At 33.9% G+C, this 23,688-nt stretch overlaps 1 protein-coding gene across 2 annotated transcripts in view; it reads left to right on the top strand.

Moving 5' to 3' along the window:
- DMD (dystrophin) overlaps positions 1 to 23,688 on the top strand; it is a 2,064,872-nt gene that overhangs the window by 361,253 nt on the left and 1,679,931 nt on the right. For both annotated transcript variants that reach the window (XM_082609524.1, XM_082609523.1), the window contains exons 4-5: positions 1,311 to 1,388; positions 22,046 to 22,138. In XM_082609524.1, the coding sequence (XP_082465650.1) occupies positions 1,311 to 1,388; positions 22,046 to 22,138 (171 nt within the window). The remainder of the gene's footprint in view (positions 1 to 1,310; positions 1,389 to 22,045; positions 22,139 to 23,688) is intronic.

The raw sequence follows: 23,688 nt of genomic DNA, 5'->3' as shown, positions 1-23,688 counted from the left end.
AGCATAGTTTTATGAGATCCAGTAAAATTAATTAATTTACTAATTACTGATTTAAGTAGCAGTACAGGACCTATTCCTGAAAAAAACAGTCTTGCAATATTATTTTTGTTTTGGCATCTTCTATCATATGCAGAACAAGGTGAAATTTTCAGTAATATAATTTATATTATTTAATAGATATTCTCTATTATTATTTGGTATCTTTGTTAGTAGCTGTCTTTATAAGGCTTTTATACATAATGACCTTTTAAGTTTAACTTTTAACTTTATTTAGTCTTTTGTCTTTTTTTTCTTCCAGTTTTATTGAGATGTAATTGACATACAGCACTGTACAAGTTTAAGGTATACAGTATAATGATGTGACTTATAAACATCATGAAATGATTATCACAATAAGTTTAGTGAGCACCCATCATCTCATATAACATTAAAGAAATAGAAAAAATCTGTTTTTTCTTGTGATGAGAACTCCTAGGCTTTAAGAACACTTAGTATGAGATATGGAAAATGGGGAGTTGCTGTTCAACAGGTATAAAGTTTCAGTCCTGCAAGATGAATAAATTCCAGAGGCCTGCTGTACAATATTGTGCCTATACTTAACAGCATTGTATTGTGTAGTTAAAATTGTTTTAGGAGGGTAGATCTCATTTTAGGAGTAAATACTTCAAGCATCATAATGGTAGACTTTCTAAAACTCCACAACTGAATGATTTAATCCATATATTGTAATACACTATGCAAATGTTAGTTTAAAAATTACAGGACAAGATAAGACTTTGGGGATTGAGGGTGAGGGTTAGAGAACCAAAGATGATTGAGGTTTTGAGCTTCAGTGACTAAGACAATTAAGGTAATACTGCCAGAAATAGTTTCCGTTAAGCCTATTTGGCATTATAGAATTTTGCTAGGCTCAAATCTCTTTTAAACTTTTCTAAAAAGTGTGGGAATTGACTCACTTATCTATCTTACTAGCAAATGTCCTTATGCATGCTGTTTCTCTTCGTGGTCATGCAACTGAGGTGTAGAATGAAGGAGAGATGGTAACCAAACTCTTTTGTGAAGAAAAAAAAATGCTATCAGTTTTCTTGAGGAGTGGCTGATTCATGCTATAAGGAGTTTCTTCATGCTATAAGAAACTCCTATGACAAGGATAATTAACCTGAAGCACTTAAATTCATTATATTAATGCCTCACAACCTGTGATCATTTAAAAAATTCCAATTTAGAAGTGAAATATATCAATTATTCCATTTCTGGTAGATTGTCCTTCTCTCCCCTGGGCAGTCAACATTGTTTCATTTTGTTTTCAGACAAAAGAAAAAGGATCCACAAGAGTTCATGCCCTGAACAATGTCAACAAGGCACTACAGGTCTTGCAGAAAAATAATGTAAGTGGAACCCTGGACAGAGTCTGGATACCATGAGACAGCATACTTAATGTTTGAGTGAGGGCTTTGGCCCTAAAAACAGAGAGAGCATTTCAAGTTCTCTCATAAATCAAAGCAGTTATCATTAAGAGCACATGTTCTAGTTCATGTGCGTCTGCTAATGTGATTCAGGAAGTAAATGCATGCATCCACAGCGGGGCAGGGAAAGGTGTGAACCAGACCTGATTGGCCACTTTGTGGTGTTCTTAGATTTTACATAATGCAGTTATATTTGGTGGCCAAATTAAGTCCTGTCGTAAACTCAGCTCCTTACAGCAGTGTTCGTGAAACAAATGGCTTTTGATAGGCTGACTATTATTTTTTATGTATAAAGTGGGTTCATACATGATGATAAAGTTTGTTTGAATTAAGCCAACATTTATTAGATAACACATCCAAGTAAGAAAGTTACACAGAAAGCTCAGTATTTCAACTCAGCATAAGAGTTGCAAATTTTTTTTTCCTATGTTTAAGTTTAACTAGAAGAAAATATATGTGTGGTATTAGAAAATGTCAACAATCATACGTAAACAAGTGTGTAGATGAAAGGAGTTCTTGTCTCCTCAGAGTGACTTGGAGATTCCTCCCCTCTCTCATGATATTGGAGACAGCCCTCCTTTCTTATTAACTTCCTACAATCTTTCTAATTAACCAATACATTTACTGGCTTTTTTTTTGTAACTTCCTAATTACATTACATCTCTCTTTCAAGGATAAATTCAAATAATTGATCATATACTATTAAAATAACCATAATTAGTGATAGATTAGTAATGATGTATACTCCCCCAAATATTGCTCAGCTCATCTAGCAGGGAGAGGACATCATTCTGGAAATGGAAGTGAAAGTTGTGTAGTAATTGGTCAGTTTTATGAAAGGTTACTATCATATTTAACCTATGAAAATTATTTTACAGAAGTGTTACACATTTTTATTATTTTCCTGCAATGATTAACTCTATATTTGCAAATTTTCTGCAGCAGAATAAGATAATGTATGGAATGTTTGCCTTATTAGCAGTCCTATAGCACCTTTTTATAAACTTTTTTTTGAAGTATAGTTGATTTCCAATGTCGTGTTAACTTCTGCTGTACAGCAAAGTGTTTCACTTATAAAAATCTATATTCGTTTTCATATTATTTTCCGTTATGGTTTATCACAGAATATTGAATATAGTTCCCTGTGCTATACAGTAGGATCTTGTTGTTTATCCATCCTGTATATACTAGTTTGCACCTGCTAATCCCAAACTCCCAATCTTTCTCTCCTCCAGCCCCATCCCCTTGGCAACAAGTCTGTTCTCTATATCTGTGAGTTTGTTTCTGTTTCGTAGATGTGTTCATTTGTGTCATACGTATCTTAGATTCCACATATATGTGATATCATATGGTATTTGTCTTTCTCTTTCTGATTTACTTCGCTAAGGATGATAATCTCTAGGTCCACCCATGTTGCTGCAAATGGCATTATTTCATCCTATAGAACATTTTGAAAGATCAGTAGCATATAAATTAAGAAAACATTTTAACAATATTAGGAACTTAGACAAAGAAAATGTCTTTTTAAATATCAATTCCTCGTATTCCATTACAAATATAAGAGCAAGGAAAACAGCAGAAAACTCAAAGAATTATTAGATTTAATTTAGTTGAAGAAATTGATCTCTTCCAAGCAAGAAAATGTCAAAACATAGGCTGTTGGATCTCCTTTAAAGTAGTGGATTAATGAAACTGTAGATTTTTTTTTTTTTTTTTTTTTTTTTTTTGTGGTACGTGGGCCTCTCACTGTTGTGGCCTTTCCCGTTGCGGAGCACACGCTCCGGACTTGCAGGCTCAACAGCCATGGCTCACGGGCCCAGCTGCTCCGTGGCATGTGGGATCTTCCCGAACCGGGGCATGAACCCGTGTCCCCTGCATCGGCAGGTGGACTCCCAACCACTGCGCCACCAGGGAAGCCCTGTAGATTTTTTGTTGATAAGAGTTTTGTTTTTTCACATACTGATTATAGATTATGAATTTGGGGTTTTTTTGTATATAATATAATTATTAATTTTATAGTTTTCAATATAGGACCAGAAGAAATTCTGACAATAAAAAGAAAAACCATAAAATAAAATCCCTGTGACTTTGGTAAAAACCATATATTTCTTAGATGTGAAAACAAAGGCATGATGCAAAAACAGAAAAAATTAACTTGAACTTCATCAAAATTATGAGTTGTTCTTATGTTCTGGATATGAGTCCTTTGTTTATTTCATGTGTTGCAAATATATTTTCCTTCTCTGTGGATTAAAATTTTAACTCACTTTATCTTTTGATAAAGAGAAGTTCTTCATTGTGATGTAGTTCATTTTTATAAACTTTCACTTTATAATTATGTGTCCTGTTTAAGAAATATTTGCCGGCCGAAAGCCATTATGGTAATTACATTTTGCTTTTATCCGTATAAGCTTTATTATTTTACCATTTGAATTTGGATCTATATTTCACCTGGAAATGATTGATTATTGTATATGATATGAGGAATGGGTTAAGATTCAGCTTATTTTTTTCACTTGGAGTCTGAATGACCACATCATTTATTAAAAAGAATGTTGCTTTCCCATTGTTCTCTAGTACTAAGTGTGTCATAAAAATTTTTTCAATACATTTGTAGTTTTATTTCTGGACTTAAATTCACTTCCATTGTTCTGTTTGTCTATACATCATGAATACCATGCCATGTGGAATACTGCCATTTTATAATGCATCTTGTTATCTGGTGAACTTTTACCACTTTTTTCTTGTTCAATATTTTCTTGGCTATATTGGCCCTTTGTATTTCTAGGGTCATTTTCCAATCATCTTTTTAATTTCCACATAAACCTTCTTTGGACTATGATCAACATTGAGTTAAATCTGTAGATCAGCTTGGGAAGAATTGACATCTTTACACTATTGAGTATATTAGGTGTCTCCTATGATTTTCTTCTATACTTTATTTAATTTTAGGTTTTATAAAATGAGAAAAAGAAATCCAATGGAAAAAATGGACAACGAACTTGAACGGGAACTTCACAAAATAGGATGTTCAGAAGTTCAAGACTAATATGAAAGTGTGTTTAACCTCAGCAATAATTGGGGAAATTACAATTACAATGAGATACCAATACAAATTCACAAAAATGGTTGAAATTAGACTGATAATGCTAAGTGTAGATGAGGGTATGGAATAACTTGAACTCTCACAACTAACTGGTAGAAATGTAATTCAGACAGCCATTGAAAATAGTTTGACATTATATACTAAATGTGATAAAAATTTGCATTTTTTATGACCCAACAATTTCATTCCTTAGCATATAACAGACATACATTTCTATGTTTGCCAAAAAATTCATATATATATATATAAAATATTCTTTTATATATATGAAAGAGTGTTCATAGTAGCTTCATTTGTAATAGCCAAAATTAGAATGAAAGTGAGCAAATGATAGCGACACACAGTACATAAGATAGATCAATTTCCGGAAAGAGAAAAAAGTGAGATACAAAAGTATACCTACTGTAATTTCGTTTAATTAAATTTCAAGAATAAGCAGAATGCTTCCATGAGTTTAAAAGTCAGAAGAATGGTTAGATTTTAAAATGCAGGATGAAATCTTCAGAGGTGTTGAAGATTTCCATGTTTTGACCTGGTAGTCGTTATACAGGTGCATTTGCTTTGAGAAAATTTATCAAGCTGTACACTTAGGTATATTTTCTGTATGTAGGCTATCAATTTTTTAAAAAAAGTTTCATAAGAGGAATGTAGGAAGGGAAAGTAAAACTGATCTTACAACCTGCCAAACTCCAAATTATGGCCATATTTATCTATCTGAACATAGACTGTGTATTTTATTATGAAATTGTTTAATAAAATGTGATAAGTGAATATACAAAATTAGAATGTGATTAATGGATCTTTTCTCAGGAGGTTATATTTCTTACTGAAAATAGAAAATCTTGATAAAATTCCAATGTTTTAGCAGGCAAAGACCCCCGAATGAGGGTTAAATTGGACAAAGAGTCCTTCAAAAGCAAATTTCCACAAAGCTCCCATTTGAGCCAGGGCCCTAATGGAGAATGGCGTATAATTGAGGTCTCTGTATTAAAGGACAGAATCTCAAGTAAAACATTCTCCAGTGTAAACCAAAACCTTGAGTGAAATAACCTTTACCTAAGCTAGCCCCAGGCCAAAAGATACAGAATACAAATGCTCAAAAGTAAATGTATTATCATTATATACTTCCCATTATTTTGTAATAAAAGAAGACAGAAAAGAACTGGAAAATATTCCAAGGGACATGTTTTTTACTCTCTGATTATTAGCATAAAGAATAAACACACAAAGATAATGTTCAAGAGCAGGATTTTTTCCTAAAATTGGCCTTGGGTATTCTATAGCAGATGACTAAATGATCCTGGGATGGGATATAAATAAATCAGCATATTAAGTAAGATAGTAGATAGAACTATTTTCCTTTTAAAAATCACAAATTCTCAGAATGAACTATAGGAGGCATTGATTAGAGATTTTGAGTAGTCATACCTTAAACAGAATAATGTTAGTATTTTTAGATTCAATGCATTATTTATTGAGTGTCTACTGTATGTCAGGTTGTATTCCAAACGGTAGGAACACTGCAGTCAGTGATCAAAACAAATGCAATCATTTATGTCATGGAGTTTAGAGTCAAATACCAGAGGACATTAAATATGTATAATGTATGTAGTGATAGCTAAGTGAATGAAGAAAAGACAAACAGACTAGGAGGTTTGGGAAGGCCTTTGGTTAGGTTGTTTTATAGGTGGAGACTGGAAGGAAGTGAAGGAGTGAACCATGGGATTATCTATAGGAAAATGGTCCAGGCAGTGGGATAAAAAGACCTAGAGGAGAAAAAGCATTGGGAAATAGGACTCAATAGGTGGAGAGGACTGAGTGTGGAAAAAAATGTAGTAGAGTAGGGGATCAGAGAGGTAGCAGGGTGGTGCTGGGAAGAGGAGAACATGGGGAGCCATGGTTAGGGTTTGAATTTAGTTCTAAGTGAGATGACAATGACTAAACATAAAAGGGCTATTATAAATTAAATGGGTAATAAAACAAGTTCTTTTAAAAGTCAGAGATAAGAATATTAATAACAAAGAAAAACTTATAAGTATTTGAAAATATAATTTTTATCCAAGAAAGTTGAAATCAATAATTAAAACATAATACAACTTACTGCATAATAGAAATACTGCTAAAACCATAAAGAATAAATGATGGAAATATATTTTTATTCAGAGCCTTTAATTCACCATTGTCAGATTACAACACAGTTAGCATCAAAGAAAAAAGTTGAGAATACAAATAACATAAACTGTAGATTTAATAGTGATTTTCTACCTATTGACACTCCCAAGCATAGATGATTCTATAAAATTTGTGTGAATTATATATAAACCTTCTCTCCCATAAGGTTGGATTTGCAAGGAAAACAGTAGTTTATAATTTCATTTAAATGAACCAAATCCAAATCTGAGCTCTCAGACAGGCATTCAGAAAATTCTAACTTTGTCATTATTAGGAACGATTTCCCCTATCCCTAGGGAATGGCCAGACATCAGTGGACCTATGTGGTGCCTTTTATAGGCAGGGGAAAAGCCTTTCATTTTTAGTCCATTGAATTATCCACTGATACAGTCACTATCCAAGCCCAAGTCATCTCATGAAGCCATGTGTATCATTAACAGTCCTGAAATGAATCAGAAAACCTATGCAAAGACAAAGTTGAAAAGACTGTAATGAAAGGAATATATACAGAAATATGGGCAGGATTAAAGGAACCAACAATGAATGGTGAAGCACCAGAGTCTAGCCTCAGTTAATAGGCTTTACTACCCCTAAACCTAAAGAGACAAAAGGAGAGAGCTGTTACCTTAAACCAATGAAAGCTCTAACCTTGGGAGTGGGTCCACTGGATAGCAAGTGCAACCATAGGTACCTAAAGAATGCAGTTACTCTCAAATCATGGCCTGCTGGAGGAGGTGGGAGATTGATACCTTAGTCTCTCTATTCAGTCCTCTAACAGTCTGCCAGTGCTGCTCATTGGTTGAACCTAACTAGAAGCCAGAGGGTAAGAGATCCTGGATGATGGAGCCATCTCATACTAGGTGGGTCATCTCAAACAAAGAAGGTATGAAGAATGTGGGAGGAGGAGCAATCAGAGAAAACCCAGCCCTTCAGATAGCTCTATTTTTGTTTTGTTTTGTTTTTTTCTGGTCAAAAGAAGACTGGAATCTCTACGTTAAGAGCCCTAATGTTGGCCAGGGCCCAACCTTGCTGGGTGTAGCAGGAAGCCTTTCACTATTTTTTTCTTTTTTTAAATATTTATTTATTTATCTGTCTATTCTGGCTGCACTGGGTCCCCAGCTGCAGCACGCGGGATCTAGTTCCCTGACCAGGGATCGAACCGGGGCCCCCCACATTGGGAGTGAGGAGTCCCAACCACTGGATCACTAGGGAAGTCTCGGAAGCCATTCACTTTTAAGGCCATACCACCTCCCCCATTTGCTGACAGGGAGTGGAGGTGGTTTCTGGCTAGTTTTGGAGCCAGCTGACATTACTCTCCCATGCTTCTGGGGAACACCAGAATAAGAAAAGGAAGATAGACTAAGAGTTATCTCTAACTTCTACCCTGCTATAAAACTTACTATAGGCATAGACGAAGATAAACATATAAAAAACGTCCTTGGCATATGTACAAATAAAAAATGGATAATATATTAGAATGTAGTGAAAATGTCATTAAACACATAAAAAGAACTTTTAAAGTGCATAATCTTTGATGATAATAATATAACAGTAGAAATTAATAATACTTAAAAAAATTCAATTTGATTAATTTAAAGTGTATAAGAAACCAAGAGTACAAATCCATGTTTGTATAGGAAAAAGCATTCCATGAGAAAACCCATGAGAAATGGCCTTGGTTCTACCCAGAGGTTCAATTTTTGTCTTTGCTTTTATCTTCATTAAAAAGAAAAAAGATAAAATGAATTAATTCTAGCTTTCAACCATAAATGTTACAAAAAAGAAAAAAATGCTCTAAGGAAAGTGGGAAATAAAAGATAAATGAAGAAATGAGTTAGAAAAAAGAAATGCTAGATAAATTTAAGATATTAGTTCCTTGTAATAAAATCATAAAATAGACTAATCTCTTATAAATTTAAGCAGAAAAAAGAGGGAAATAAATCAAATGTATGCAATTTAAACATAGAAAATATTAAAAATAAGTACAAGAGTAGAAACCAAAAATGGAATCTACACAGAACTATATGTTGATTATAAAAAAGCAATGAAATTGGATTATATTCTATTTAAAATCATAAATTACAAGAATTAACACAGTGGAATATAGAGTACCTACATCAATAACCAAAGGAACTTAAGAAATCATAAAACAAAGCCAAACAAACTTTTTACAAAGACTTCTGGGTCCAATGGAACTAGTGGTAAGTTCATTCAAAGTTTTAAGAAATTGATAATTGCTAATAGAAAATCATGAGGGGGCCTCCCAATTCTATAAATCTGTTCACAAACCTAATTTTTAAAATCACCTGAAAAAAATTGGTCCTCCCTTGTTGTTAAAGGGATATTAGAAACTTCCTTTTGAAAAGATATTTGTGGTAGTTTCACGATCTTCTTAGGTCAAGTTCATTTTGTCTCCTTCCTTCCTCCCTCCCCTCCTCTCCTCCTCCCCTCCCCACCCCTTCCTCCCCTCCTCCAATTTGGTCTGTTCCTCTGCCATAAATGACTAGTTTTAGCATATTCCCTAATTGTAAACTAGCAACTCAATGTGAGCCTGTGCTTCAGTTTCCTTTCTTTTCTCTCCTGACTTCTCACTTACTCTCCTCACTCAAATGTCACTCACAACTTAGCTTTGTAGAGCTCAGACACCACATTTATGTTCTGACTTGCATTCTCTCTGGTGGCTGTTTTAACATGAAGTTATCCCTGCTATCAGTAATTTATTTGTGAAAACCACTTATTGAGAAAGAAGTACTTCTAAGTGCAGTGATGCCTTTATAACATTTGCTGAGAGCAAAGCACTTTTGAAATAAAGTTGGCTGTGGTTTAAAAAAGCAAACAAAAGAAAATACAAAATCCTGTGAAACAGGGGATGACTCTACCAAATGGTTGTGCTTGTCTACATACTAGCTCAAGATAAAATGTATCCACAGCTTCCATTTATTTGTAACTTATTGAAGGTAGATAGAGCAAATCTCAGATAATAGGGAAACATCTCTCATACTGCCATTCTATCATTCCTTTATCCTTCTCCACTCTTGTTTGTGGGTAGTCCCCTTCACCAGACATTCTGAATTCAGTTCTACAGGTCTTTAACCCCATCTTCTCTCAGACGTAAAGAAATATTTAATGGGTCATTTGAACTTGTTTATTGGTAGATTTTTTCCCTTAGATATAATTAAATTCCAGTCAATGAGTTTCTTCTAATACAAATTTACATTGTTAATCATTTTATGTAAAGTTGAATAATGATTGATTTTTTTCACTGGTAAAGGAATTTAGCCATTAAAAAACTGGTAGGGAGATTGAACGGTCTGTGGTGTTTTAAACTGTCCTCCAGATGCATTATGATACCTGTCTTCCATTCATTGGCTGATCCCAGTTTGTTTCCTCTTCTTCCATCCCAAGATTTCCAAGTGTATACTTTATGAATCCCAGTGCCTTTTTGAAGTCATAGAATGCACTCCATCATTATTTTAAAGAACCTGACAAAAAATAGAGTGTTGCATTATACCCTGGGCATATACTGGGACTTTACTGATTTAACGTGATTTAATATTAGCTGACACAGTTGTAAATCTCATAATTATGTTCACTACTCTCATCAATTGTCTATGACAAAGTGGCACAATTTTACCAAGTAATTTCAACTATACAAGGTGAGATAGCACAAAGAAAATAAGATCGTTGTTGTACATTATTAAACCACAAATCCAAAATGAGTACTTAAAAAGCCTAGGGTGAAAATTCAAATGTCAGCTATGTTCAAATATTCAATTAATCACATCATTGAAAATTGTCACTGAATTAGATTGAATGGTTGTCAAATGTCACTGATCTGAAAAATGATATAGTGTTCACTCTTCCTGGCATATGATCTTAGATAAAGAGGATTCTAAAGTGTTCTTTAAAAGTAGTATTTTATGTGTCCTTTAAGTATTCAGAAACTTAAATAGCCATTTAATGTATTTGGGGGTATGTCAGAACATAATATCTTTGACCAAACATAAACTGCTTCCATTTATTACTCATAAAATCTAGTGTTCAGATATAAATTCCAAATTTTTAATTCATGTTAGACAAGTATTATTTTTTATATTAAAATTTCGGTCCACACAATAGGCCTGTGATACGTCTGCACCTTATATATATTGATTCCAAGGATCCAGAAGAAGTGTATCCATTTAACCCTGTCACTCACTAACTACAGGATCTTTGTCAAATAATTTCATGACTTTGGTTCTACTTTGTCATCTGTGAAATGTACTAATACAAATAGTTGCACTTATTTCAAAATATTCTTCTATGGAACATAAAAATATATGCAAGCATATCTTATAATCTTTAAATTCATATTCTGATGCAATATGAAATTATTCCTCTTAAAATGAAGCTAGTTATCACTGAAAATAATTTCATAAGGTGAATTGTTTACCTTCCCCCAACCCCGTAATTTTCTTGCATCAAGGAAAAAATATTATGTTTTTCCTTACATATTCAACTTAAAATTGAGGTAATCATTTACTTTGATTTGTACACATGGAGATCTTTTGGGATAATAATAATATGGCTATAAATTATATTATAATTGAAATTTTTTCTCATTATAATGAATGTTAGTCATGTATCTTAGAATTTTTTGCCATTGCTGTTGCCAAGTGTTTTTTTTTGTTTTTTTGTTTTTTTTCTGGAAATCAGTATACATGGCTGAAAACTAGGAAGCTCTGGCTACATAGGGTTCTTTTTTAAAATTTTTCTTTAAATTTTATTTTATTTTTTATACAGCAGCTTCTTATTAGTTATCTATTTTATACATATTAGTGTGCATATGTCAATTCCAATCTCCCAATTCATCACACCACCACCACCCCCATGCCCCGCTTTACCCCCTTGGTGTCCATACGTTTGTTCTCTACATCTGTGTCTCTATTTTTGCCCTGCAAACTGGTTCATTTGTACCATTTTTCTAGGTTCCACATATATGCGTTAATATATGATATTTGTTTTTCTTTTCCTGACTTACTTCACTCTGTATGACAGTCTCCAGGTCCATCCACATCTCTACAAATGACCCAATTTCGTTCCTTCTTATGGCTGAGTAATATTCCATTGTATATATGTACCACATCTTCTTTATCCATTCATCTGTCGATGGGCATTTAGGTTGCTTCCATGACCTGGCTATTGTAAATAGTGCTGCAGTGAACATTGGGGTGCATGTGTCTTTTTGAATTATGGTTTTCTCTGGGTATATGCCCAGTAGTGGGATTGCTGGGTCATATGGTAATTCTACTTTTAGTTTTTTCAGGAACCTCCATACTGTTCTCCATAGTGGCTGTATCAATTTACATTCCCACCAACAGTGCAAGAGGGTTCCCTTTTCTCCACACCCTCTCCAGCATTTGTTGTTTGTAGATTTTCTGATGATGCCCATTCTAACAGGTGTGAGGTGATACCTCATTGTAGTTTTGATTTGCATTTCTCTAATAATTAGTGATGTTGAGTAACTTTTCATGTGCCTCTTGGCCATCTGTATGTCTTCTTTGGAGAAATGTCTATTTAGGTCTTCTGCCCATTTTTTGATTGGGTTGTTTGTTTTTTTTAATATTGAGCTGCATGAGCTGTTTATATATTTTGGAGATTAATCCTCTGTCCATTGTTTCATTTGCAAATATTTCCTCCCATTCTGAGGGTTGTCTTTTCGTCTTGTTTGTAGTTTCCTTTGCTTTGCAGAAGCTTTTAAGTTTCATTATGTCCCATTTGTTTATTTTTGTTTTTATTTCCATTACTCTAGGAGGTTGGTTAAAAAAGATTTTGCTGTGATTTATGTCAAAGAGTGTTTTTCCTATGTTTTCCTCTAAGAGTTTTATAGTGTCTGGCCTTACATTTAGGTCTTTAATCCATTTTGAGTTTATTTTTGTGTATGGTGTTAGGGAGTGTTCTAATTTCATTCTTTTACATGTAGCTGTCCAGTTTTCCCAGCACCACTTATTGAAGAGACTGTCTTTTCTCCATTGTATATCCTTGCCTCCTTTGTCATAGATTAGTTGACCATAGTTGCATGGGTTACATAGGGTTCTTGTTGTCGTTAAAGTGACATTCTATATTGCCAGGTATAAGATACATAGTATTTATAAAAATTCAAGTTAAATAATATTATATTGAAAGTATGTGTGTCTTTTATCTTACTCTATCTTGTGAAATCATTTTTGAGGGCAGTTTTATAGAGGGCAGCAAATGATGCCCTCTAGTATACAATATTCCACCTAGGAAATTTTGCTTAGTTTAGTTATAAGAGCTACTTTGCCAAAAAGTTTAGTTCTGCACCTTATGTTCAATAAGACTACCTGCATTGAAATTTCTATTTTGCTATATTTGTTTCAATATTCTTTCACCATTTTAATGTTTATATTTCCTTAACATTATGAGATTTTAAAAATTAACTGCTTAAAATCTTTAGTGTCAAAGAGGAAATGTATAAACAAACAAAAACACAGTTCTGTTAAGAGTTACCTTGTGATGTATGATTATCATAAATGCATCCAAAATACAGAGAAATTTTAACTCATTTCACTAGTCTTTAAGCAATTTGATAAAACAGTCCATTTTTTGGTCTTTGTCCTCAACAGTTAATATGTGGTATATGGTGGATGGTGAAAAATATTTAATGAATGACTATGTAAAGCTTAGTCACTGAAGTTAGGGGGTAGTATCTTTATAGTGTGTTCCCAGTACTAAGTCTTATGATGTATTCTATGTCAAAATGTGCTTTTGAAAGGTATTTTTCAATGCAAATTTCTATATTTGTTTAAAATAAAAAATAACATTTTGAATGTAGAGATATGAGAGGGAAGAAAAAAAACCTGCCAGTAGAGACCCAAGGCCACAATGGCCAATGCAGCCCACCCTTGATGTTGTATATATTGAACTATTCATCATTTAATAATAAAAGATTCAATACATGCATCTTTCAATGGCAAAAGTGGGTATGATTTATGCCCATAAGTCTTAAAATTTTATATGAATCTTAAACACAGTATAAAAGCACATGCTGCAGGGTAGTGAAACACCTTTGCTTTTTCTAAATTTTTGATCTTTTAAATGCATTATATTTGGAAGGATTATATAAATACTTGAGGAATTTCTCTTGAATATGGAGAAGTCTCTTTAGCTTGACTCCATGATGGCAGATGTTTTATAAAAGGCACTTAGCACATTTAAAAAGCAAATCCTATTGGTCTTGAGTGTTGGAAAGAGATTCTCTATTATAAACAGTTTATGAGAAAGAAATGTATGGATCTGAAAGAACCAAATATATAGAAGGTAGAAGTATCTGCATGAGGTCTATCAGGAGGGCTGTTTATTTGATAAATCCCAATGCATGGTTTTTCCCTAAATGTTAGTTATTGTTTAAGATTCTGGTTAAGGAAATCCACTCAAATTTTTAAAGATGATATTTCATGGTTCCTTTTATAATCTTACATTCTATGTGAAGTTATTTTATAAGATTTAATCTGCAGCATTTTTTGGTTATTTAAACACACATACCAAGACTGATAAGTACAAAGACTGCTTACCCTTATCCCTTACCCCATGCCTAATGAAAATAAAAGCTCAGATTGTATTCTGCATATTAAGGAACAAAAGTGACTCCTCCTTAGGATAAATCTTGAAATCTGAAGTGATCTGGAAGAACCACATCCTTTGAAACATATGAGGAACCTCCTAGCCCTAACGTAATATCAACTGGCTGAATGATACAAGATGTGTTTTCATTAGTCCCTGTAGTTATGAAATGTCCTTCTCAGTGGTTGTCTAAAAAGACAAGAAAATCATTTATTGGAAAGATGATGGTTCCTTTATTGAATGAGACATAACTTTCTACAACATCCACGTTAGGAATGCAAATGCTTAAATTATTTACAAACTAAAACTGGAAAAGTTTATCCATCTCCCTGCCACCACCAAAAATTTCAAAAGCATGGAAAAATTTGTAAGAGATTTATTCCTTAGAACCTTGTCAGATATATCACAGGAATATCACTCCCTTGAATTTATTTATCTTTTTTCTTATCTTTTACCTTCTGTTTTACCCTGAGAAGTTCCATTTTCATTATTTGACCTGGTTATTGCAATTTTTTAAATGTCAAATGTTCCTCATTCCAAAGTCACTGTGTGCAAGTTTATGTCTGATGAACTCATTCTGCTATCCTTCCTCCTGTAAAGCTAATCAAAAATAATATAAACTTGTCTAGGTCAGTAATCTCCTTTCACTAAACCATTACATTTCAGGTTCGTTTTAAATCTTATGGTTTTCCTAAGTATTCTTAAATCTTACATATATCAGTATTATATGTATAAATCCTTTCAATATAACCACCGTGGGCTATCTAAATTTAGCTTGTAGAAAATATTACTGACAATGCTAGATTGCATCCAAGCCTTGAAGGAACTGGGGATAAAACAAAACCTCAGATAAAACAAACATTATTCTCTTGAGTAAGCAAAGGAAAAGAATTGTTCCTCATGCCCAGTGGTTAGTAAACTCATTTAGTAGGTAGAACACCAGGAAGGAGCAGTGCTCTCTGGAATACTTATATATTAATCATAGATTTACTAAATATAAATTTTTGTACAAAATCAGATATTTTAGTCTAGCTACTAATGTGGGGACAGAATAGGAAGTCCCTTCAATTTGTGTTCTCACACCTATAAAAAGGATAACAATAGACTACTGTATTCCAAAAGCCAATTCCTTAAGTTTCCTAGGTGCATTTTTTTACAGCCAGCTCATCCTAACCCAAGGGATTTTCTCCTATGAGTTCACATTTAAATATTCTGCTGGAGCCACAGTAAGGTTCCATTAATGGTGAGGGAATTCCGTGGTGGTCCAGTGGTTAGGACTCCACACGCTTCCACTGCAGGGGGCCTGGGATCGATCCCTGGTCCGGGAACTAAGATCCTGTGTGCTGTGGTGTGGCCAAAAAAAAAAAAAAAAAAAAAAAGCAAATGGTGAGAATTTTCTATATATTCCAGAATTATGTTTGAGTAAAGCATCTTCCACAGATAACACTGCAAAACTCTGAGCCAGAATCTAATGTTACTTTCTGAGTAGAGTCTTAGGCCTGTTTGCAGGAACTGCTAAAGCCAGTCTTCATGTGGAGGTGAACTTTTTCTGCAAAAATTCAATGCATGCTGTTTAATTTTCACACATAATATCAATTTTCACACCTATTCATTTGGTGTCAGATGCTTTCATTCTGCAAAACAGGGAAACATAACTTTGGGCCTCCTCAGTGACCTCAAGATTGAATTTCCTGTTATTTTGTGCTTGTTACACCCCCCCCCACACACACACAGAATCCATTTATTAGCATATGTCATATAAATGGGTTTTGTTTTGCTTACTAGACAGACACATAATTATTCATTTAACATAGATATTAACATATTTTAATTTTAATTTTCCCTTTTCATAGTTATTTGGAAATTAGATTGATAATCCTTGGAAGATATAATTCCAGAGCATATATTAGGAAAAAACTACGTAAAAGAAAACAGAGAAGCAATTGTGCGGCATGGTGATGATTATTTGAGAAAAGCTAGTAATGATTTAAAAAAATATATAATTCATAGCTACATGGTGAGATATGGGGCATTATTAACAACACCAAGCATACGAAAATTGAGAGTCAGATGGATTAGCCATGAAAATGAACAAATAAAAGGGATTATTGTTTGGTAAAAGAAATATTCAATAGAACCTGAATAATATGCCATTTTCTGTAGACTATAAAACCTCACAAATTTGTGTTTATAGGATATCACACATGCACACTCACACATACACTGATTATATGAATAGGGAGTTTTTTAGGTCAGATTAGGAAAGAAGTTGGGAAGAAAGTGGGGCAAGCAAAATGGAAAATAAAACTTGTCTCAAGAAAAATAGGAGAGAGGCATGTGTAAGATCTCATTCATGCATTTGTGTAAAATAATATTTGTGTGGTCTTATATATAAAGAAATACAATATTTATAAAAAGAACAAAAATGAAATATATACACACATACATATGTACATATACACAGACATAGAAAACAGTACAAAGATTAACATATAGTTTACCACTCAAAAAATGGGGATAGTTGTGTTTCTTACAACCCAACTACAGGATGACAAAATACCCACCTATGACAACACGACTTGATCAAATATGAACCTTTAGAAAGGAATGATGATTGGTAATAATTGCAGTGTGATAAGAGTTACCCTCTAAGGCACACACAGTTGAGAATATATGAGTGAAATACCACTTAAAAGCCAAGCTATTTACTCATTGCGCCCTATGGCAAGCACCACCAACAAAACTGGCCTACTGGATAGGATGGTATAGTGAGTAACATTGGCAATAAAAAAAGTGAACTAACAAAATATAATTGCAAATCAACAGAAAGTTACATAAATTGGATTGCATTATTGTAACTGTCTACAGAATAGCCCTGTAAAACTAAGATTTAATACTATGCTCTTATTGTTTATTGAAGGTTGACAAAAGAAATCGTCAAATGGTTATCACTGTATCACTTGTAAAGTTGTAATTAAAGATGTGGTATATTACTATAAAATGCACATTTCTTAGAGTTGAGAATTGTGAAAAGGTTTGTTGTCCCTGACAAAAATGTAAGTGTCCTTGTACTAGTTAGAGACATTTATAATGAATCTCAGCTAGTTTTTTCTCAACGCCCATAAGAATTAGCCAAGATATGTTCAACTTCTCTGGTATTATTATTTTTCTACCTCATAGTGCCCTAACTTGTTCCTTGCATTCCTTGAGATTTTTTAAGACTCTTCATAATCCTGCCCCAGATTGTTTAACAACTTCACACATGCCACCTTGTCCCTGAGTACAACACTTCTAATTCCCAACCATGTAATATCTTTTACGCTTGCCTCCCCATATCCTTAGTCACATGTGTCTTCTTCGCATGCCTTCCACACACACACCCCCCTTTATTTGTTCCAGTTTTATATTCCTTCTTTACAGATTCGGTCAACACTGAATATTTCCTCTTTGTTTTGCTTACACTGTCACAAAAATTTCTTTTTCTCTACTGGGCATCCATGAGACACAGTTGCCTACCTAATTTTTTCCAGTGGTTATAAATAAGTTTTATTGGAACACAACCATGCACATTCCTTTAGATATTGTCTAAGGCGTGTGTGTGTGTGTGTGTGTGTGTGTGTGTGTGTGTGTATGCATGCGCCAGTGGCTTCTTTTTATTATTTATTTTTATTGTGGTAAAATGTACATATCATATACATTACCACTTTAAACATTTTTAAAAATTGGTGTACCATTTTAACCATTTTTAAGTGTACAATTGAGTGGCATTAGTATTATACATTCCCCTATGTATGCAACCATCACCACTATCCATCTCCAGAACGTCTTCACTATCCCAAACTGAACCTCTTACCTGTTTAAAAAAACTCTGTAATCACCTCTCTCTTAGCTCCCGGTAACCTCTATTCTACGTTCTTTCTCTATAAATTTGACTATTTTAGGTATCTCACATAAGTAGAATCATATAATATTTTTCATTTTATGGCTGGCTAATTTCACTTAGCATAATGTTTTCAAGGTTCACTGATGTTGTAGCATGTATCAGAATTTCCTTTCTTTTTAATATTGAAGAATACTCCATTGTATATATACACCATGTCCTCTTTATCTATTCATCTGTCAATGGATATTTGGATCATTTCCACCTTTAGGCTATTGTGAATAGCCGTGAACATTGATGTATAAATATCTGTTTGAGTCTCTGCTTTCAATTCTTTTGGATATATACCTAGAAGCGGAATTTTTGGATCCTACCTAATTTTAATTAACTTTATTTTGTGACCTGCTGTTAGCCTGTGAGCTTTTTGACATTAGGGGTTCTACCTTAGTCTTCTTTATCAGGCCTGAGCACAGTCCCTGGTATAATATAGATTGGATTTTAAAAGGGATTTTATGGGGATAAATAAATGGAGGAATCATCTCCCTGCTCACACAGAGAACAAGCTTATGAGAGTGGATAGGGGCAGCTGGTATCTAAGTGCCTGCTGCTTGCTCTTAGTCTCCCCAGGATGATCCCTATGGCAAGTCTAAACTTAACTACCAGTAGTGATTCTTCAAGTATATCTATTTTCTAAAAATCACATGTTCTTTATTTAAATAATTGAATCTTCAAAAATATATGGTCTGATTCTCAGTCACTATAATTAAGTTCCAGAAAGCAGGAGTATTTTTCCCTTTTGTGTTCTAAGTATATCAGTGCCTGACATATGAATTTGTTGAATGAATTAATCAGTAAATCAATTCTTAAATTTATAGCATCTTTTCCACATGGAGAACTCCTCCCCTCTACTGCCACATGAGGAATCCCCAGATGAAATGTAGATGATGGTGCTTTCTTGTTCAGGAGTTATTAATCTCCCCTGGGATCTAAATTCTAGAAACTTGTTGTATCTACTTTGTATAATTAAAATGAAGGTATCATGGCAAATTATTGTTTGCATGTATAGGAAAAAAATCTATGTGAATGCCCAGTAATTTGAAATTCTGATATTTACTTCAGCACTGAATTAGGAAAAATTTGCATGGGGTACTACTAAAATTCAGCTGTCCAATGAGAAGCATCTGCATTGTAGAAATAAGCAGACGTGTAATGTGTTACAATGGCAGTATCACCTTGACTTTCCTATACCCAAGAAAATCAAGGTCTTTCACCTTAACCAGCTTTCAGGACTTCTGCTCATCCACTCTTCAATACAGCCTTACTTAAATGTCCATTTATATGCTGTCCATTTACTTCAGGCTGACTTCTCTGTAATGTCCATGTGGTACCATCCTCACATGTAATCTATTGCATAGCTTAGTAATACCCTCTACTATAAATTATGTGTGGAATTAAACTATGGACTTGTATCTAGATCTTTTATCCTTATTTCAGTGATTCTACATTTTTCTGTATCAATTATTTGTTTTAATCCAATCCACCAAAAATTTGTATATAGTTGTGATATAAAAATAAATTTAAGTATTAGATTATCCATTGAACCTACAAATAAGTTTACGTGGGGAGTAATTGGGAGTCATTTGGCGATGAAACTGAAGAGTAGCCTTTTTATTATTTTCACCTGGATTTCCCACATAGCTTCATAGTTTTAAAAGTTATAATTAATAGGATTTAGAAAATTAAGATGAATGATAAGGAATAGATTTTAGCATTGAGTGAGAAAATGGTAAACCCATCTTACTGGAGGAAGAGACAAGAGGGAAAGATCCAAGTGAGACTTAGTTCAGTAAAGGTTTAGAGCCTGAGAGAATGAAAGGTTTAACCAAAATGAATGTCAGCTATTTAGTGAAGCTATCTAGAGGAGGATAAATGGGAAACTCTCTCAGGTCAATACCCTCAGGACAAGACAAAATGGCAGAGTCCTGGAGACAGCCAAAAGAAAAGTCAACCAAAGGAATCAGTGAGCCTAGGGGTAGTAAGTAGGGAGAGAAATCTGAATTCTCAGCCCTCAACCCTTGCTTTGACAGTTTCACCCCCATTGTATAGACCTTAATCTGAAGTTGCATATTTGCTTTATTGTGATATTCTCTCTTTTTAAAGTATCCCTGGATACTCATTTTTAAAGTTAACCTTTTTCTTTGAGATAATTGTAAATTCACATGTAGTTATAAGCAATAATACAGAAAGATCATGTGTACCCTTAACCCAGCTCTACCCCAATGGTAACATACATTAAAATTATAGTATAATATTACCATGGACATCAACATTGATACAATCTACCAGTAGTATTTATGTTTCCCAAGTTTTACTTGTACTTTTGTGTGTGTGTGGCCACGTGTTTTTAGTTCTTTACAACATTATCACATGCGTTCATTTGTGTATCCACCATCAGAGTCAAGTGCAGAACAGATCCGTCATCACAAGTATCCCTTGTGCTACCCTTTCATAAACACATCCACCTGCCCTTCCCACCCCACCTCAGTTCCTAACCTCTGGCAACTGCGACTCTATTCTCCATTTCTGTAATTTTGTCTTTTCAAAGCTGTTACATAAATAGAATCATACTGTATGTAACCCTCTGTGATTGGCTTTGTTTTTTTCACTCAGCATAATGCCCATGAGATTCACCCAAGTTGCTGCATGTATCAATAGATGTTCCTTTTCATTGCAGAGTGGTAGTCCACGGTATGGATGTACCAATATGTTTACCCATTCACCTTTGTATGGCATCTGGGTTGTTCCCAGTTCTTGGCTGTTACAAATAAAGCTAGTATTAACACTTAAGTATAGGATTTTGTATAAACAGAAGTTTTTTATTGCTTTAGAATAAATGCCTAAGAGCCCAATTGCTGGATTGTATGGCAAGCACATGTTCGATTTTGTAAGAAACTGCTGGAAATGTTTTCCAGAGTTGCTGTACTATTTACATTTCCACCAGCAAAGCATGAGTGACCCAATTTCTCTATATCCTCATCAGCATTTGATATTGTCACTATTTTTTAAACTTTTTCCATTATGATAAGTATGTAGTGTTAACTCTTTATGTGTATAATTTGCATTTCCCTAATGGCTTGTAATGTTGAATATCTTTTCATGTGCTCATTTGCCTGATGTGTATGTGTAACCTGACTCCACCTAAAAACGTTAGGAGCAAGAAGGACAGGAGACGGGATTTGTCTTGAAAAAATAAAACCCTGCCAGATTTTAATTCCCAAACCCAGTCCTAGATAGAGAAAAGAGAGCTGGCCATTAGCTCCATTGTTTAGTAGAGTTCTAACATGTATTTCTAAAGCAAGGACATTTTAGTCAAATGCAGTCACCCCTAATTACAATAGCACTCCTCTGAGCTAGATAAAAGGATTGATGAAATTTCTATTTTTGAGTTTCAATTATGTCCTAGGAAGCACTTTTTAATTTTAGGCATCCTTTATGAGTTATCATTGTTATATATTTTATTTGGAGATACTCTTATTGGACTCTTTAATCTGCAGTAATTTATTTATACACTAAAAGTACACTCATTTCCTATCTCTGTAAATGTGTTTGGGGACACTTGTTTGTTACAGAAAGTTCAGTTACAAATGCAGTTTGTTTCATTTTTAGATTATTTTTAGAAAGCTATAATGCTGCTTAGGCTCTGGAAATAGATAAATGCAATTACCTTTGCATTTTGTTTTCTTTTCAAACAGACGTTTTGTCTTCTTCCTTCAAATGTTTCCCCTTTATCTTTAACAGGTTGATTTAGTGAATATTGGAAGCACTGACATAGTAGATGGAAATCATAAACTGACTCTTGGTTTGATTTGGAATATAATCCTCCACTGGCAGGTAAGAATCCTGATGATTTTTTTTTTTTGGTGGGGGAAGGTAACGTCGCTGATCCTTCCTTTCATTTTTACCATTGATCTGCAAAACATGTATATCTCTAACAATACAAAGCCCATCTCCATAGTGCTGCCTTTTAAACTGGGATGATTGTCATCTGCAATGTGAAGTATCAGCAGATTATAAAACAGGTTCTAGCACATTTGCAGGAATATTTTTCTAAATTTTATTTCACTGGGTACAGATGAGGCAAAAAAAAAAAAAAGAAACCTCATCAATAGGGTAATAAAAATACTTTTCACAAATAGGTCTTTTGTAACTCACCTAAAAGTAAATCTGCATAGTTTTGTAAGAAGAGGGGTATTTTTCCTGTTAATCACTATCAAATGAATAAGACTTTGTGAATCGTGTGTATTCTCAAGGTAAACTAATGCCAATAAAAGATTATTGGGATATGATGATCTGTATATGTGTTATACAGAAAAACTTACTTCATAGTCTGATTTGGAAATTGCCATTTTTCTGAAGCACCTCAGCACAGGGTCTTCTGAATGCCTATATTTACTGGTCCTCTGCAAAATGGATCACAGATCATCGGTTTAGTGAAGATATATATTTTTTTAGTCAGACCGACAGGAGCTTAAGTTTTGACTTCCTCATTTACCATCTTAGTGACATTAGATATAATGTCATCCCTTTCTGGGCCATAATTCCCTCACTATCAAAAGCGAAAAAAAATAATGAACACGTATATTTCTTGTCAGGATTAAATGAGAGAATATCCATAAAGCACTCAGTACAGTGTACCATTTTCCTTAGAGGCGTATCATACTAATAACTCTTTTTTTTTCCCACTCATATTTTAAGAATTTGGAGGGTAATTGAGATGCCGGCTCTTTTTACTGGTAGAGCTTACTTTTTTATATAACAGCTTTTTTTGAGATATAATTTATATATCATAAATTTACCTGTTCTATGTGTAAAATTCAAAGTATACCAAACTGGTTTAGTTCTGTTGCCCAGCACTTCTCAAACTATTTTGAGGAAGAAACAATTCCCCCCATCTGTCAAACATTTTAGGATATTTACAGAATTGTACAATCATCACAACAATCTAACTTTACCACATTTCCACCCTAAAAATAAATCTCATGTCCATTTACCATCACTGTCCTCTCCCACCCCCAACCCTAGGCAACCATTCATCTATTTTCTGTCTCTATATGTCTGCCTTTTTGGACATTTCATACCAAATGCACTCATACAGTATATATTCTTTTATATCTGTCTTCTTTCACTGAACATAATCCTTGAGGTCCATTCCTATTGTAGCAGGTATCACTACTTCCTTTAGTAGGGTTGACTTTTAACTTGAATTGTAGATTGGTCCTTCTCGGAGTCAGACAGCATGTAGACCAGAGGTATACCTACTGAACTCAGTACCCATATTGTCCTCCCAGTTGACACCCATATTGTTCTCCCAACTGACTCCCATATCTTTTATTGTAAATACTCTGAACTGGCTCAGTCCTATTTCACAGCATTATGGGAAG

Source organism: Mesoplodon mirus (genome assembly GCF_964341445.2).
Source record: "Mesoplodon mirus genome assembly, chromosome: X".
Taxonomy (NCBI): Eukaryota; Metazoa; Chordata; class Mammalia; order Artiodactyla; family Ziphiidae; genus Mesoplodon; species Mesoplodon mirus.
Note: the sequence above shows the minus strand (reverse complement) of the source record. Positions and strands in the feature narration are given on the sequence as shown.